Source organism: Salminus brasiliensis, chromosome 3, assembly GCF_030463535.1.
Source record: "Salminus brasiliensis chromosome 3, fSalBra1.hap2, whole genome shotgun sequence".
Classification (NCBI taxonomy): domain Eukaryota; kingdom Metazoa; phylum Chordata; class Actinopteri; order Characiformes; family Bryconidae; genus Salminus; species Salminus brasiliensis.
Window position 1 is genome coordinate 6,130,093 of NC_132880.1, and position 19,069 is coordinate 6,149,161.

General features: G+C 41.6%; 1 protein-coding gene across 1 annotated transcript in view; it reads right to left on the reverse strand.

Moving 5' to 3' along the window:
• Positions 1–2,324: 2,324 nt before the first annotated feature.
• Positions 2,325–19,069, reverse strand: part of s1pr2 (sphingosine-1-phosphate receptor 2) — a 28,725-nt gene continuing 11,980 nt past the window's right edge. The window contains exon 2 of the mRNA XM_072675303.1: positions 2,325–5,464. Within this exon, the coding sequence (XP_072531404.1) occupies positions 4,212–5,351 (1,140 nt within the window). The 5' untranslated portion in view covers positions 5,352–5,464 and the 3' untranslated portion in view covers positions 2,325–4,211. The remainder of the gene's footprint in view (positions 5,465–19,069) is intronic.

Genomic DNA, 19,069 nt, shown 5'->3' on the forward strand with positions numbered 1-19,069 from the left:
AAAGATTCACTTCTATACATGAATGGCTCCTCTCTATGATGGAAAACCTAAAATCAGGAGTTTAGGGGACTATAGCTGTGAAACACTGGCACACAGCCATCTCCTTTACACTACAGTACAGAGCCAGTCCAGCAGAGGGCGCTGCACACTCATTTTTGCCAAACCCCAGCCTTCCATCTCCCAACATGTGACCATCAGGCCAACCACAGGATGGCGCTGTTTGAGAGGAGTTTTGCCAGGGCCTGTTGCAGGCATATGTGTGCACTTGGGTGGGGCAGGAGGTTATGGGAGAGTTAGAAGAGATGTAGAAGATCTAGGCTGCCAGCTTACAGCTACACAAGCTTGCAGCTGTTCTTCTGCGGTTTGTCGGGTGTGATGTCACTTCCTGCTGACAGCTGTTGGCTCAGCTCCCAGCGGCATCTTCTCCCAGGGCCCTGGTGCTCGTTCCCACCCAGGAATTCTGGACGTCTGACAGCAACCAGACCAGACTGTCCTGAGGAGCTTACTCATGCTTACTCCCTCCAAGGCCCGGACACTCCTTCTGAGCAAGGAACTCCTCCTGAGGTCTGATGTGCAGAGGTCAGAAGGAGAAGAAAGCCTTCTCATGATGCTATTGCCTTTCCATTGGCTCCCATTCTCCTCTTACCTCACGTCACCCCCACACTGTTGCTCCACAACACTCCCACACGCCCTTGCAACTGGCAAAGCAACACTGGACTGTCAACAGTCTGAGCCAATGGTTGGAGGCTGCACCGTTTGCAAATCTCGTCATGTCCTAGCGAGTCTTACCTTAGCTGTGTCGGTGCATGTTTGGCTGCACTTTGCCTATTCTGATTTCCAGTTAAGCCGTCTTTCAAATCAGGGGAAGTTCCCTCAGCTTGGGGTGTAACAGTAATCTTCACGATATCAGGTTCATGGTGTTTTAAGATCCAGATCTAGTTATAACTTAATCTAAGTACATTCTAAGCAAAATTGACTGGACAAAAGTATTGGGACACCCTCTTGTTCATTGCTTCTTTTCCAAAATCATGGGTATTAAAAAGAGCTCATCGTGCTTTTCTTGGAGTAACTGTCTCTGCTGTCCAGGGAAGGCTTTCTACTAGACTTCGGAAGCATTGCTGTGAGGATTTGGTTGCATTTAGTGACATAAGCATAAACCCAACCATATCCCCAACTCCCCAACTCATCCCAAAATTTTAGCTGATCATCATTCCAGAGAACACAGTTCCACTTCTTCTTGCTGGGAGGCTTTATACCCCTCTTTTATCTACAGGGACTAGAAAGGCTGTGTGTGTGTGCATTTGCACATGTCAGTAATGGGTGCAACTTTAAGTAGTTGACTGCATCCATAATACATTGGACATAAAATGTAGAACCATCTACAAATGTTTTTTTTCTCAAAACCGAAGAATCCCTTAACCAAGCAAAGAACCATTAAAGTAAATTGTTTTAGATTGAAGCATTATCTCCACTAAAGAACCCTCTTAATACCCTCATACTATTGAAGCTGGAGCTGGGAGGCAGGGGGAGTGTGGTGCATGACATTAACTTTCTGAAGGGGTTTGTTGGTTGGTGCTGTTTTTCTTTTTTTTTCTTTTTTTTTGCAGATTCTGCTGGTAAATGATATTAGTCCAGATTCTCAGTCTGGACAAGTCTGTGCTGGTTGGCTGTAGTCGGAAGATTATGAGTCTATTAGACATGTACAAATGTTTTGGGCCAATTGAGGACAATCTAAGAGCTCACCTAAATTTTCCCTGTTTCTTCATGTGGAGGAGCTTTGGATATTGTTGCTATATCTTTCAGTCTTTCAGTACATTGTGACATCACACATTTTTAGTACATTGTGACATCACAATCTTTACATGCATTGTGACATCACAATCTTTACATGCATTGTGACATCAACATTTCCAGTGCATTGTGACATCACAGCCTTCCAATGCATTGTGACCTCAGAATGTTTCAGTAAATTGCATTGTGACCTCATAATCTTTAAATGTATTGTGACATCACAATCTTTAAAGGCACTGACATCCACATTTCCAATGCATTGTGACATCACAGCCTTTCAATGCATTGTGACCTCATAATTGTTCAGTAAATTGCACTGACATCACAATCTTTAAATACATTGTGACATCAGTCTTTGAATGCATAATAGCATCACAATCTTTCAATTTATTGTGACATCACAATCTTTCAGTACATTGTGACATCACAATCTTTTAGTACATTGTGACATCACAGTCATTCAGTGCATTGTAACATCATAATACAAAACACGCTTGACTAGATCAACTGTTAAGTGTAACAAAGTGAAACAGTATTTTTTGTATTTAATTTATTTTGTATAAAAGGAACAAACAAAAAATGTTTATGTACCATTATTAGTGTTGTACCGACTTAACACAGGTAGCTCACTACTAGACACACACACAAGGCTATTGCACACAAGACATTTCACACATATACACATATTAGACATACATACAATACATACATTTCATTACACACATTTCATATAATGCATAATAAAAAGACAAGTTTTTTCCACAGGGTATACACACGTATTTTACACTGAATGGAAGTGACAGGTACGCTTGCAGATGAAGCAAGTCTTCGTATAAAAAAAAGAAAGAAGAAAAATGCGCAAGGGTGATTTAGAAAGAGCTGCCAAAGTGCTTTCTCTGATGATCAAGAGAAGAAAAGAACTGCAGGATATAGTGGGTTAAAAACAAACGGTGCGTTTGGGAGAAAACGAGGTGTGTGAGAATAACGGCTGAAGGATGAGGTCAGTCCTGAACAACAGGAAGTACCGTAGGAAACGCTGGACGTCCTGTGGCCGCGGGAAGTTTTAGAGAAGCGAATAATTAACCTCTAACCTATGACTTAGGAATAGACCATCCCTCCCATTATTCTCTTAAGGTGTGCGCCTCCAGGGGGGCGCAGGCCACGGGTTGCGAGGTGACCTGTTTGCTTTCCCCCAATGTCAGAATTTCCTGCCTCATCAAACACTATCAATCTGTCAATCAGAGAACGGCGTCAAATGCGGTTTGATTGTTTTTAAGACTTCACAGTGACCATGCACCTCTTTTTCTCGACTCCGACAGCTCAATATCCAGCGAGACATCGGTCAGTGTTCAGTAATACTGTCACAAGGTGAAGCTTTCGCTCCAAACACTTCATGCTTACATTCAGTTTCAGGAGAGCACAAAACAGAAAGGGGCACGGCGCTGCGTAGCGATGCTACAGCGTTGTCGAGACAAGTCCGTCAGGATTGCTGCCAGCTCAGAGGAGTATGTCAGTGCCATTTTGCTTTAGGAAGTGAACTTTCTGATTGCGCCTTCCTCTTAGGAAACACAGTACAACAAGCCAAGGCCAGGGAGCAAGAGGCTCAGAGAGAAAGAGAGAGAGAGAGACATGGAAATAAAGGGTTAATTATGAAAATGTACATGAATAAGCCATACTTTAGATGGTACACAGGTTAGAATGCCATGCAATAATATAAGGCAGATTACTTTGCATTTTTATCGTAGTACATCAAAGGGAATTATGCTTATATAATGGAATACATATGAAGGTTTATTGCACTCTTGGCTCAGAAGGAGTGCACTGTGGAGTGTAATTTTTTTTGACCCTCCCATTTAATCAAGACTGCTGATTCATGTGGCTTTGGACTGAGTGACTAACAGGTCAGTCATACATACAATCACAGAACGCTTAAAAGTGCATTATATTAAAGGTTTTGATTTTAAGACGAAAGAAAATTCAGGATTTTTGGTCACTGCCTAAAAACGGGGCTGCCTTAACAAAAGGCTTGAGACTTTGAGAAAAATTTGGCTTTTGAAAGATTGTTTTCTTTAAGTGAAAAAAAAACAAAACAAAACAAAACATGACACTGAACACTAACGGTGAAAAATAACCGTTATTAAACAAGTGAAATAATTCAGTGATGGTCAACACTTCAACACTCAGTCCATACCACAACGGTGAAACTTGCTCTTAACTCACAAGTCCACAGAACATGACTATAAATTCACACAGGTCTGACTGTTTCCAGAGAATTAAATGCTCACGGCTCCGGCACCACTTTGGCACCTTTCGCGTCTCACATTTCTTGAGACAGCTCTCAGGACACCTCAGCTTCCTCTCAGTTCTAAACGTGCTCAGAAGAGTTTCGCCCACACAGCCTAAAATAAAAGGTCCTACGCTCAAACACAAGTTGTGCAGTCCTGCATGATGGGAATGGATTGGTGCTCGTGTTTGTTGGTGCAGTGTTCGAGAGAGCTGGAGCTTTTGAGTGGCACCATGCAGCGCTCAGCTGGACGCCCGCTCTGGAAGAGCCCCCAGCAGCAGAGCACTCGCAGGAACTCTCTGCGCATGTCCTTGCTGCGGAGCGTGTAGATCAGTGGGTTCAGAGCAGAGTTCAGCGTAGCGAAGCCAAAGAAGATGTCGGCTTTGTTGAGGATGGGGCAGGAGGACATCTTGCAGGAGGTGTCCAGTAGGAGGATGGTGAAGGCAGGCAGCCAGCACACTATGAAGACTCCAAGCACGATGGTCACCGTCTTGAGGAGGGCATAGGCCGGAGAGTTGGTGGCCTCCTGGTGGCTGGAGCGCACGATCAGGTAGATACGGACGTAGAGGATGACGATGGAGAGCAGGATGATGCTGAAGATGGTGACGACAAAGCAGATGTAGCGTCTGGAGTTGAGAGGCAGAACAGCAGAACATTCGTGCAGATCGTTAATGCAGTTCCAGCCTAAGATGGGTAAACCTCCGAGGAGGATGGAGGTAACCCAGCATGCTCCAATCAGGAGGAACATGCGACAGGTCTTGTTGGAGCCGTAAACCTTGACTTTGGTGATGGCGATGTAGCGCTCTATGGCAATGGCCAGCAGGCTAAACACTGAAGCGGCTAGTGCGATGAAGGCGGTGCCCTCTCTTATGAACCACTGCACAGGCACTAGCTCAAAAGTCCTTCGGCCCGAGAGGGAAATGTTGGCAATGTAGGCCGAGCCGGCCAGCAGGTCAGAGAATGCCAGGTTCCCAATAAAAAAGAACATGGCGGAGTGGAACTTCTTGTTCCGGAAGACTGCAATGAGCACAAGAAGGTTCTCCAGGATGATGATGCTGCAGATAATAATGAAGACGATGTTCAGCAAGCTGGGACCATCTTTGGCCCTCATGCGATCAGCCAGTTCATTGCTGGTCATGTTCTTGGCACACATATAGTGCACTTTAATGAGGGTCATGTTGTAGTACTGGGAGTACTTGCTCCTCACGGTGACTTCGGGGCACTGTGGCAACGCCATGGTCACTTTGTGGCCTAAAGGTTCCACGGCAATAAGCATTTACACAGCCGTCTGTTTGAGATGACCAGGGAGGCCCTGCAAATCTGGGAATGGGAAGACTGCGCCAGGCCCGGAGTCACGTCTCAGTGGCCCAGGAAGTCCCTCTCGGTCGCCTGCACACAAACACACAAGACAACAACATGGTCATGGACAGGTCAATCAAGCATGCGGAAAACTAGAACTTCAATGATCCATTACTTTCCATGCATTTGGAGACATCATTCATGTTCATTCTCATTTTGTAGCCCACTTTCATGAACATGAGGTTGTGTTATGGATGGGTGTGAGAGATTTTCATTGTGCCGATCACACACATGTTAGGGTTCAGAAATAGCTACAGTGCAGCTCTGGAATTCCCCCTTTGAGACAAGGTTCACCATGCCAGTCTGGCTACAGCCAAACTCTGATTAAATTTGCAACACATACACACATACAAAGAGTGAATAAAAAAGAGTTCTTCTTACGATCAGATCTCTACACCCACACACACGAGCTGGAGGTAGGATAGGAAAAATATGTTTTCTGCTTACTGACTCACATTTCATGTGGGCTTGCATCCTTTTGTAGGATGTTTGAAAGGTGAAAGTAGTGTCGAAATACTAGTTCAAAGTTTAAATGACTGTTCCGTGCTACGATCCCTGCAGTTTAAAAGAAATGGAGATGAGTAATGGTGACTATAGTCATTTAGATCAGCCTGCTGATAAATTAGAAGCTTTCCCCCTGGTCAAAAATCCCCCATTCAGCTGGAAATGAGTACAGACCCAAACAAAGCACAGGAAATGCTAGGAAAGAGGCTAATTCAGATTCTAAAACAGGCTTTCAGCCTTCCCTCCACCAGACTTAATCTGTCAACATTCTTATTCTTTTCCTCATTGTTTGCTGAAGCACCCCACCGCGCCATTGCTCACCTCTCACCTCTCTGCTGGTTCTGCAACTTTAATGCACATTTCTCACAAAAGAGGAACATTCACAGTGCTGCAAATCTGCAGACCACAAATTCTGACAATTATCAGTGCCACAATGAAGTAGTCTTATATGCCCCGTCTACCAAAACAATGCCATCATCACCTATCCAGTGGTCTAGCCACTGTATATCTAGTGTGTGTTATTTGGACAAATGCTGTCAGGGTAACTAAGCAATCAGATCCGCTTTAGTGTTAGCCAGTTTACTGCTCTAATTGAAAATGCAGCTGTTGTGACTCCTTTGCTGGAGGTTTCATCATCTGTAAACCCCCATCATGCTTTTTTATTTCACAGAAGTGATACATAGTGCCCCAGACATGCCTTAGACCTTTAAGAGTTACTTATAGTGAAATTTAGAGTGAGTCTGAATGAATCAGACTGGAACAGAAAGTAGGTTTTACTATTTGGATACCCAGGTGTGTGCTAAATGATACCTTAAGTCATTCTTGAGTCACTGTTTCCGAGTCACTGTAGTAATTGCTGTACTGTCTGATAGGTGAAGATGGCTGGTAACTCATTTTAATCAGGTTTTTAATCAGGTTTTTTTTTGCTTGCACGTATATTATCTTTACTGAGGAGTCGCAAAACTCAAAGTTTAAAGTCCACCTCAGAGCAAACCAGGTGAGTTTTGGAAACAAGTGATGTGGATTGATGAAGTCAAAGAAGAACTCTTTGGCCACAATTATCAAAAGGTACACAGAATAGGAACTACATTTCAACATGTTGATAACTGTGGATGTGGGTGAGTCATTTAAAAGAATGAGTGTTTTGAAGACTTAGAAGGGAAGAGCAGAAATGGAAAAATCGTATGGTGTATCGGTGTCAGACAATTTTCAGCCAAAATATCTGATCGACTTAGATTTTTCTCTAACTTAGCCGATCTTTAGAGCCAATACGATCATATTTGTGAGTTAAGGATTACAGTAGCAGGAAGTACAAACCTCATGCATGGAGGCAGAAACCCACTAAAACCAGTACTGCTCTCCACTTATCAGACTCAAACTCACATGTTTGTAAAATGTGTAAAAGTAACGTGTCTCGTGGGGGAAGCAGAGTACAAACTTCTAACTCCCCTAACCGGATACCCCTCTCAAGAGTACCTCGCTTAAATCAGTACAGTGAGTATCAGAACACAGCAGAGCTGGCAAACACCACTAACCACACAAAACAACAAACCGTGCAGACCATATTTAACCTTGACCAACAGTAAGAAAGCTAAAGAAATGATGTCCAAAGTGATTGAGTTTTATGTGATGGACAAGCAGCCCTTTTTGGCTGAGTTTTCACTCTGAGCTTCACAGTGCAGTTGGAGTACGGGAATTCATTGGCTAACGTGCAGTATTTTAAATGTAGATGTTTCCAAAAAAGTAAAGTACACTTCATCTTAAGAGACACAGCAGAATATTACAAAGCCCTGCACTAGGATTTGGCGTATATATAGTAAATATGTTATAGCACAATATTTAAAGACATTTTCATGATACACAGTATTAATTGTGATACCAGTGATCACAGACAAAATCCATTAGGAGCAACAGATTCTTAAAAACTGCTATGCAAATATTCTCCCACACCTAGTGCAGTGATTTTTATTCAAAATGCACTGAACTACATCCAATTAAACCAGTCTAATTATACTGTTAGGGATGAAATGTGCAGCTGATCAGTGTTCCTTGATGTGCTTAAAAAAGTATATTGTGTATCATGATAACAACATTTATCACAATCTGATATCGTCATATCATCCACCCCTACCCTGCACAATGATGCATTACCAAGTGATGCCTGGAAAGGTAATGTAGCTTCCTGCCCTGCCCTCGATCGGTAATGGTGATCGACCAAACGAGCTGAAAGGCGATCGGTGATCGGCATCAGACTGTAGTATAAACACAAACAATTGCAAATGCACATTGCAAAATATTTTGATACGATGTGATGTTTCATTCACCTAAAAGGCAACGGGAATCAACCAGCACGTCTTAATTAACAAAAACAAACTCCCACATTTTCCAGTTCTACCACAGTATCACAATGTCAGTTCGCTCAGTGCAAGTATCGGCCAATGCCCAACAAAGCTTCTTCACAGAGAGGCAGGCCGGACTGAGCTGCAGAGTAGACCCCACCAAGCGGAATGGCATCTATAGACAAAGGCAGGAATCTGAGACATGTGTATGACGCACAAACGCACACATACACACACACTACCTCACACGGCAACATGGCACTTACACAATTTGATGCACACTATTCAAAACCTGTCAACAACTTTCACACACGTACACACACTTAAAGTAAAGTAAACATGCCATGACACACGGCGCAGGCACCGACAAACACCGACAAAAAGGTGCAGCTGGACTCAGACAGTTCTGTCAAACATCTGCAGCCCACAGCCAGTAATAACCAGCAGGCCATTTCCTTGCGCAGGAACAAAGAACAATGGCCTCCTTCTCCACAGAGCACCGCTCATTCTCAATACGGCCGCTCGGAAGGTAAACTAATCCGAAATCACGGCAGACGACACTCATCGAAAAACACGAACCAAGAGTGGTCAGGTTTGAAGCATCTGAAGGTGTCTGATTGCACAGCGCCCTCATTAGATCTATGACCTTTCCTAAATGTGACATTTAGGGAAGTATTGCTTGCAGATTCCGCTTGCAGATTTCGTCATGTACGGGGAAACTTAACTTCCAGTCCACCAGGAAGCTCTTGTGACCTTAGCGCTACCGTGGAGACCTGTCTGTCTGTCAGGGCGGACTTCAGACAGCGTGTGAAACCTGAGGGGCGGGTTTTTTGACTGCAGGACTGTCTCAGCAGACCCCAGCACTCTTCCTAAGACATTCATAAACGCTTACTCCTTTATTTCATATCCGACTGCAGTCTCTTTTGGCAGTGACAACACATGAAGGGACATTCCCTTCTACTCTCATGCACCCAAGACTGTGGCCTTGTTTACAAATGCATGACTGCACCACTGCTATACACCCCTTTCTGCCAGACAAATGTCATATTTGTCATATTACTACATGCAAAATGTTTGGGACACCTGCGTTTTAGTTTTTAGCATGAAGCTGTGTGCTAATCTTTTGGCTTTTCTCTATCAAATACTGTCTCAAATGTTTGTGCACGATAAGAGTTTCCCCAATTTAAACTTGCTTAGTCTTGTATTCTGTAGAACGTTACTGAGAATTTATAAGGAAGAACAACCATTTGTATTTAAAGCGTTTTAAAGGGTCTTCAAACTGGTGACAAGCAGTGTATGTTTTGAATTTTCTTTAAAAAAAGGGAACAACTGAGACCAGAGGCTTGCTTTTTGTTGAGCCCAGCATACATTACATTGCTATCTTGCAAAAAATTATGTAAAAATAAAGTAAAATAATGAGGAAGTAGTAAACACAGACTCAGACCTGCCTGTGCAATAGTCAGCATCCTAAGCATTGCAAAGGCTCAGACTTTTGTATTTCTTGACCGTCTCAGACCATGATTAGGAAATCAGGCCTGACACATCTTACCAACTGTAATGAGTCAGCTGAATCAACTACACTGAAATAAATTTCCAAGCTTTATAAATGATCTGACTGAGTAAGGCTATAAGAAGATTTCTTCAGTGCAGATTGATATTTAGAGATGGTAGCTGAACGCTGAATAGTGTGAGTCAAGCCGAGATCTGACAGGCCAAGACAGCTCTCTGAGAGAACTGCTCGCATGCTGGTAAGAAGGGCTAACCAGAACCCAATGTTACTGTCAGTTACCGCCAGTTTTGAGGGTTGCAAGGCACCGTTCCACTGTGCAGCACTGCTTTACAAACATATTCACAAGAAGGCAATTGAACCTGTGAATTTGTCACAAAACTCAATGCCTGAAGTACGCTACATAACATCTGTGGACTAATGAAGCCAAAATACAGTATCTATGGAGAAAAAAAGGAGCTGCATTTCACTTAAAGAACACCTCTCCAACTGGGACTGTAGTACAAACGACTGCAAATGCAGACCACACAACAAGTGTCCAACAAAGATTGGCCTCGTTTCGAAAAACCTCTCAAACACAATATTACATTTGTGGAAGTGCAAAACATAAGTAGTTAGAGCATGAGAGATGGAGCTGTCTGCGTGAGTATGTGTGTATGTGCCAGCACTATAAAAAGGCCAAAGGAAGCTTGCGCTGACAGAACTAACATCCTGTTCAGACTACACAGCCTAGCTAGGAGACTGAGCGACTGAGACAGAGTGCACAGGAGATGTTCATAAAGAACTTTCCAGGTAAGGGGCAGGAAACAGCAGAAATCAAAAAACTGCTTCTTTTTACAATGCAACCGCATCATGGCTGTGCTAGAGATTTACTGACAACTTTAGTCCCGGATGAAGGAGCTGTGGTCTGTTCCACGCTTTAGTTTATTGCTACTGTTTTTGTGATAAGAAGCACAGAAAACAGAATGAAATCTATGTTCTAATCTGAAGGTGATTCCATATTGAAGTGTGGGAATATACATATATATATATATATATATATATATGAACTGCCTGAAATAGATTTTTTAGCTTAAAAAAGTGCATCCCATATTCAACAAAACATTATAAGAAATTAAAATGAATATAATAATACTGAGCCTTTCTTAAATGTAAGAAAATATTGGTGTATTGTTTTTATTGCCTGTAACATCTGCATAAATTAATTCTAAATCCCACAAAATAATAGAAATCATAGTAAAATATGTGATTTCACAATGAAAGGTATCGTTTTCAAAAAAACTGTAATTCCAAAATTTGACACTCCTTAATATAATGTGCACTGTCAACAGACTGTGTTACGCAAGTAAAGTAAATAAGAGCTGTGTTTATGTTACCTGTTAACGTGACTGAGGCTGCACTGAGTCCACAGCTCTGAAACCTGAACTAAAGGCCTTAGTGTGGACAGGGCGCTGCCCCACGGCGTACTGACAGCTCCACAAAGGCCCCAGGTGCTTGTTTGAGCTTCCCAGCAACACCTGATAAGCCCCAATTAGTCCCCCTCCGAGGCGCTTCGGCAACCTCACCGCCCACCTGCTGCCTGACTATGGCTTGACACCGTTCTCCACTTTCTGCTGCGAAACCCGCAGTTGCAGTTGTAGCTTGGATACACCAAACAACACCTCACACTGTCAGTGAAAGTTTGGCCGTGTCTATGTGTGATATAAACCACATTATCAGCAGCGGAAACACAGGCCTGAAAAGATCATGTAATGATTCACTCCAAATAATGTCCACATTAAAACATACAATATCTAGACAAGCCAGATCAGTTTTGGAAGGGATGTGGCCACAATCGGCAAGGGGACGCTTGGTGAATAAAAGAAACTGCATTTCATGAAAAGAACACCTGGTCAACTGTGATGCATGTGGGTGGATATGTAATTCTTTAGCGTTGCGCTACTGCCACTGGCATTGGCAATACTGATTTGTTCAGATGATTTTTAAAAATCCTGTAATAAAGAATAAAGAAATGTCATGTTGAAAAAATGCCGTATTTCATGAAAAGAACAATACGACAATACTTTACCGAACGGTGATGAATTTTGTTATTGTGATACAAAATATGATTTTTCTGAGCATATCATAGATATCATCAGTGCTTAAAAAACACTGACCGACTGCATATTGCATTAAAGAGTCTGTTTAATTGAAGTGCAGCACATTTTGGGAAAAAAGGTACTAAGAATTGGATGGTATTTGAATAGCAGTTTTTAAGAATTTGCCGCAACTAATGCATTTTGTCAAAATGTGTCAATTTTGTGATAAATATCGTGATATATTTTCTGACCATATCGCCCACTTCTATGTGGATCTATCATGCTTTTGGGTTGTTCTACTGCCAGTGGCATTGGGAAGCGGGAAGAATGGACTCATGCAAAATCTGGATGCAAATATCCATTAACAAAAACAGAATCTGAAAACATAATTTACTGAATTACTCAATTAATGTCCACTTTTGTAAAAATATTATATGCAATGTTTTAAATTACATTTGTTGAAAATGTGAAAATAGGGGAACAATTCCTCTACAGACCTCTACAAAGGTCTACCGAGTTATTGTTTATTTGCTTCATTTAAAATCCTGAAATATACTGTTTACGGCATTAAATTAAGCAAACAATGAAAATTATGCTTCAAAACATGCTGAAAAAATCTACTTACGGTAGAGGACTTGTTGACTTAGTTTGAAAAGAGGTCTTTTGGCAATGTAGCACATTTAAATCAAGTCCATTCATCACATTACTGTTTTTACTAATATGGCTTTTCAGTCACACGCACAGCCGAGCTATGAGTAAGAAACCCTCGCTACAATTTTTGCTGGCAATGCGCATTTGCTTATCAAGATCTTGTTTATTACACAGCGATTAATTAAACCTAGGTGTTGTTGTTATTTGGCGGTTGATAGCTGTTTGTCTCTTCTGTCCTCTGTCCACTCAATTTAACTCCTCTGGCACAGCATTGGCACAGCTTTTAGCGCTGTGTTTGTGTGTGTGCATGCTTACATGTGTGTATGTGTTGCAGCCAGCCCTTTCTCCTCCTCAGCCACCACACTTCTGCACAACAGCGCAACAGACCACACTAATGGGCTCGGTTAATGTGCACTGTTACCGCTGTACGTGCTGGAAAAACATCTCTTAAGCTTTTAGCAACCCCTTCATCATCCTCATCATCACTTTCACATCCTTCTCTGCTCTGTACAACACCTTCGACAAAGCGTTTGGTGGCTTTGTGGTCTCACGTCTGCAGCAAGACTAAAAAAAAAAAAAAAAAAAAAAAAAAAAAACCATCAGCTACAGTCCAGCTTTCTTAACCTTTCACATTTGCAGAAAGCAAAGCAACACATCATCAAACCAAATCTGACACCACGATGCAGAGATTTATATCTTTCCAAAGCATGTAATATTGTATTGGTGAAACACAAGCCAGCTCAATGCTTTAAAAGCTAGCAAGTTTTCCGCGACCTCAGAGCGTCTATGAATGCAGCCTTTCATGCTCTGGTCCACTGCACACTGTCAACTGTAACGATACTGAGTGGACAGGTCAGAGCTACGTAATGTAAATGATATGGGAGCAGAGTGAATGGGGAGGGAGGCAGGGAGCAGGCAGAGATAGATAGAGGAGGGAAAATTCCATGTGAAGGCCAAGGCCATAGAGCGAGTCATGAGTCAATGCTGGCCACCTCAGCAGAGCTGATAGAACATGAAGCTCTCTTAACTCTTTCTGACGCTCTTTCTCTGTCGTTCTCTCTACACACACACACACACACACACACACACACACACACTTCCTACGCCCTGAACTGTATCAAACCTTGACAAACATGCAAAAAATATGCACAATGCTTTAAAACCCTAAAGCACAAAAGTTGTACTATTAAAAGGTTGGTTTTCCAGACAAGTATTGAGGCAAGTCCTGGACCACACAGCATTGTGAGGAGCAGCTGAGGAGATTTTCCTCTTAGGATCCAACAAGGTTAGATCATCTGGATGCAAATATCCATTAACAAAAACAGAATCTGAAAACATAATTTACTGAATTACTCAATTAATGTCCACTTTAGTAAAAATATTATATGCAATGTTTTAAATTACATTTGTTGAAAATGTGAAAATAGGGGAACAATTCCTCTACAGACCTCTACAAAGGTCTACCGAGTTATTGTTTATTTGCTTCATTTAAAATCCTGAAATATACTGTTTACAGCATTAAATTAAGCAAACAATGAAAATTATGCTTCAAAACATGCTGAACGGTAGAGGACTTGTTGACTTAGTTTGAAAAGAGGTCTTTTGGCAATACTTGTGTAAATGTAGCACATTTAAATCAAGTCCATTCATCACATTACTGTTTTTACTAATATGGCTTTTCAGTCACACGCACAGACGAGCTATGAGTAAGAAACCCTCGCTACAATTATGATGACAAACATGCAAAAAATATGCACAATGCTTTAAAACCCTAAAGCACAATACAATATAGGAATCTATAACTACATATACTTACTTAATAGATAGACAGGTCTTCACATTCACATACCTATATATATTATATACTTGAAGCACCTTGAAGCACCTTTATTTGTTGTACTATTAAAAGGTTGGTTTTCCAGACAAGTATTGAGGCAAGTCCTGGACCACACAGCATTGTGAGGAGCAGCTGAGGAGATTTTCCTCTTAGGATCCAACAAGGTTAAATCTCTGTCCGGGAAAGCAGCCTTAAAACATTTAAGACAGCTGGGTTACAGGTTTTCAAGTAAAAAAATATTTTTACATTACAAGGAATTAATGAAATACACAGCTACTATTAATGAAATATACAGTTATAATTTCAGATGTAATATTATATATATATATATATATATATATATATATATATACTTTTATTATTACATTATTTTGTATATTTAGTTACTTATTTTTCAACCATATATAAGAGCATTTTCTAGTTCTATAGTTACAGACTGTAGTCCATTCTGTTTCTCTGCATACTTTGTTAGCCCCCCTGTTCCTCAATGGTCAGGACCCCACAGGACCACCACAGAGTAGGTAGTATCGGGTGGTGGGTCTTTCTGAGCACTGACATGATGGTGGCGTGTGTTGTAGCGGGTGTTGCGCTGGTACGAGTAGTGCATCAGACACAAGAGCGCTGCTCGAGTGTTTAAGCACCTCAGATTTACTTTCATTGTTGGTCTGAGAAAAGCCCACCAACCAGAAATATGCAGCCAACGGCATCCTGTGAGCAGCGTCCTGTGAGCACTGATGAAGGACTAGACCAACACAAACTGTGCAGCAACAGAGCTTCTGCCTCTGACTTTACTTCTATGAGCTCAACAAACTAGGTAGGAGTGTCTAATACAGCGGACAGTGAGTGGACAGACACAGTGTTCAAAAACTCCAGCAGCAACTCATCCGATACATGACTTACTTATGCTGTAATTCATTTGCAGAACTTTAGTACAAAATAAAACATATTAGTAAATATTTGTGTGTACTATGCCAACACGTTCACAAAATCTATATATCTATAATAAAGAATTAATGGCAGTAATAATATTACATTAAATGCTGAGTCTACAATTCCAATGGTTTGCTGATACAACTCTATAACGGTAAGAGAGTTTTTTGGCAGTTTCTTGGCAGTATGTCCATGGAATCCAGTGACCAGATAAGACTGATATTCAAACTGAGAAAACACATAACATAAGCGAGCAAACTCACACTACTTAACATATATAGTAATAAGGAAACCCGGTAAAAAAAGACAAGAAATAAAAAGTCAAGGCCACACATCAACCTATCAAAGAACAAATAAAAGCTGAAAATCTGTAACATCAAGGGCCACCAACTGTACACGTCTCGTGTCCGCAGCTGAAAACATGTAACCCAAATTCGCCCACAGAACATGCTGCTCGGTGCAGCCTCTGTCTCTCACACGCTCTGTTTGCCCAGCCATCATAACACATGTAACCGCATTTAGCGCAACAACAGCATCTGCTGCATGCTGCACCTCTCCGTTCATTCATTATCCATGTGGGCAGGCTGGAGCATGCCCTGCAGATACACACACACACACACACACACACGAATATATCCAAACATCAGTCTGGCACCAAGCTGTGCTCCACAGCAGGCTGCTGGTACTGCTACTGAGCCTCCCTCTGTACCCCAGCCTCGGGCCTACTCTCGCTCACTTACACACACACAGACTGTGCATCGATTAGCCATGCAGAAGCACAGCGATTCCCAGAAATTAAGCGTGTCGTTCCAGTGGACAGCAGCAGCAGCGCAAACAGAAGCGGAATTCAGTGGAGACCTTTGGCCCGGAGCTGTTGAGAGGCATTGCCTATTTATATCAGGTTGTGAGAGAGGGCTTCAGATAGAGCTCCACTGGAAGGGTCCACAATCAGAGCTCCTTGAATTGGCCTGATGGAGGTCACTTTGAGATAGGCGTGTATGTGTAGATAGAGAGTGAGAGTAGGAAAGAGATAGCACACAAGTTCTCAACAAAAAGCACACCACGACTCATTATATGCCTTCCTGAATTTTTTTGGCTTTTCTCCACACTGTTAAAACTTCAACTCCAGCAGCCAGTTTACATTGCTTTGCATGTAGTTACTGATTTGTAATGCTTAGGGGGTAAAAAGAAAAGAGCATAAGGGGTTAACAGTAACAGTAACAGGAACAGTAAGTCAGGGCATATGTTAGAATACAGAAATAACTACTTTACATTACAACTGCTCAGTAATGACTGTGCAGTACAGTACAGTTAGGGATAATTGGATAATAGCTCATCCCAAGTTGAGGCTTGCTGCTTTTGCATGGCTGTGCTATATAAATGCAATTACTCTGAATGTAGCAATGCAGTGTATTGTGTTGCACGGTTCAATACAAGCCTCTAGTTCATCCGGACACTACTCATGTACTCAAGTGTATATTAGCTTAGGGCTAACATAGTAGCTCATGGCCTGCACAGAATTATCCAATACTGTAGTTTTATAATGCTGAATGCTCTGTAAATAAACTGAAATGAATTGAATCATTACCATGTTAATCATTTTTGCTGTATTGTAAAATGTATCCAATGTGTCAAGACACCGCCAAACAACATCAACTCAAATGATGATTTTTGTGAATGACCGTGCCCTTTTTATGCAATCCAGTTGTTGCAATCATACTCACATTGTTAAATTTCATTCGATTGCCATTCTGCATCAACAGATCCGAGGCCACACGCTTCTGGATTCTTTCCCAAAATGTACATTTTTCTCTGTCTCTTTGCAGTGTTTCTGAAAATCTCTCCGTCCACAAGTGAGCGCAAAAATGGACTACAGTAACATCATTAGTCGCAGCCCAAGTACTGTTCCTTTCAAAGGTTCTAGCACAGCCCAAAAGCCCAGATGCATTGACAAGTCACTTCTGTGGACTTGAGACACAATGCATTTCACCCCAAGCTGTTGTTCCAATTGCAGGATGAGTGTTACAGCATCCTCGTTGGAAGTTCATACTCGCTGTACTACTAAGTTCACTAGTCCAAACTTGCCTTACTTTGTATTGAGAAATTATAATGGTCATAATTTGCAGATTTGTACCGGTTAGAAAAGCTTAAATCATGAAAAACCTCGACATTGGGTCTTTTTTACATTGCTGTTGCATAATAACGTTCCTTAATGTTCAAGCGGAGAAGATGGTGGTGTTGTTTTATTTTTTGTTTAGCATAAAAAAGTCAGTAACAAGCATTCAGGTTAACATTGTAATCAGTTTTTAAAATGCTATGTTTTGCCTGTCCACACGAAAAGACTGAAAAAGGAGTTCTTAAAAAACTTTTCAGAAACCTTCATTGTTAATCATCTTAAACAATGCGTTTCTGTGGACAGCATGCTTTTGGTATCTTTGACTTCTCATTAATAATTCTGCACTTCTGTCCCCTTGTATATGTATAATACATGTGTACACGTCTTCTCAAATTGATATTTTATGTTTTTTACTTTTATGTAACAGCCCCAATTAAAATGCAGCCAGAGCTTCCATGGGAGGTGGCATCTGTCCTGCATTATTGAGGAGTTTACATTTGGGCACTTGAACAGCTTGACTGATGGAGAGAGCAGGAAGCAGCATAAAAGGAAGGCAAATCCCCTTTTCTCTCCTTTCTTATCTCTAGAGCATAGCTGAGTGCTACCAGACAGGCTGATGATATGCAGAGTCAGGGGGCCTGAGCTTACACAAACATGCAAACACATGCCAACACACCGGTTCACTCACCTTAAAGCAGAAGCAGAGGTATCTCATATGGAAAGCGCTATTTAACATTTTCCATGCACACGGCAAAAGCAAACAGCCATGCAGCTGACTGCAGAGAGTGGACTGTCGTCAACCATCATTACTTCCGTTTACCATGCTTACAAACTGTTTTGTAGAGGCACGAGCAGCAGCCACATATAAATACAGGACTTAGTAAGCAGAGACTCCTCAGTGGCTCATAGATTTTGATAAACCACCGAGGGTTTCTTCTATGTGGTGAGCATGTCTACAAATGCACTTTAACCTGTAATGATTGCTGTGAGCAAAACCAATAAAACACTTGCGTTTGCAGCACATGCTAGCAGCATACCCATCATATCAGATAAGGGCTGGACTCACACTGGATACAGAGGCACGATTCATGGACAGTATGAACATCTGTGCTCACATGACAAATGCGAATGTACTACACTTTGACTGCTCAGCAAAAATCTAATCTGCACTGCTGCCACCTGGTATAATATTCAGTCAACAATAAGCCAAAACATGTTGACGACTTTAGTCTGCTTTTTCTTTTTTAGTTTTGCACTGATGTTAGGCGTATGTGTTAGCTATAAGCAATAGTTAGCCTATGTACATTGCGTTGTGATGCATGTGTTTAATTAAGCTTATGCATCTTCATTTTTGTCTTTGAACCTTGTAACATATATCTGTAACCTCTGGATGAACAGACCAACAGAAACACCATAAATTACTTGGAACAAACTCTTATTTTACATTAACTCCCATTCCAAAAATTAACAAACATATTTGGAGATACATGTTTTTCATTGGACAGCCACAATATTTACATTAATGGCATTTAGACGCTCTAATCCAGAGTGACTTACAAGGTTACTCGTATTACAGAGGTGGGTCAATGTAGTGTTAGGAGTCTTGCCCAAGAACTCTTATTGGTACAGCACAGCCACCCAGACCGGGAATTGAACCCCAGTCTCCCACATGG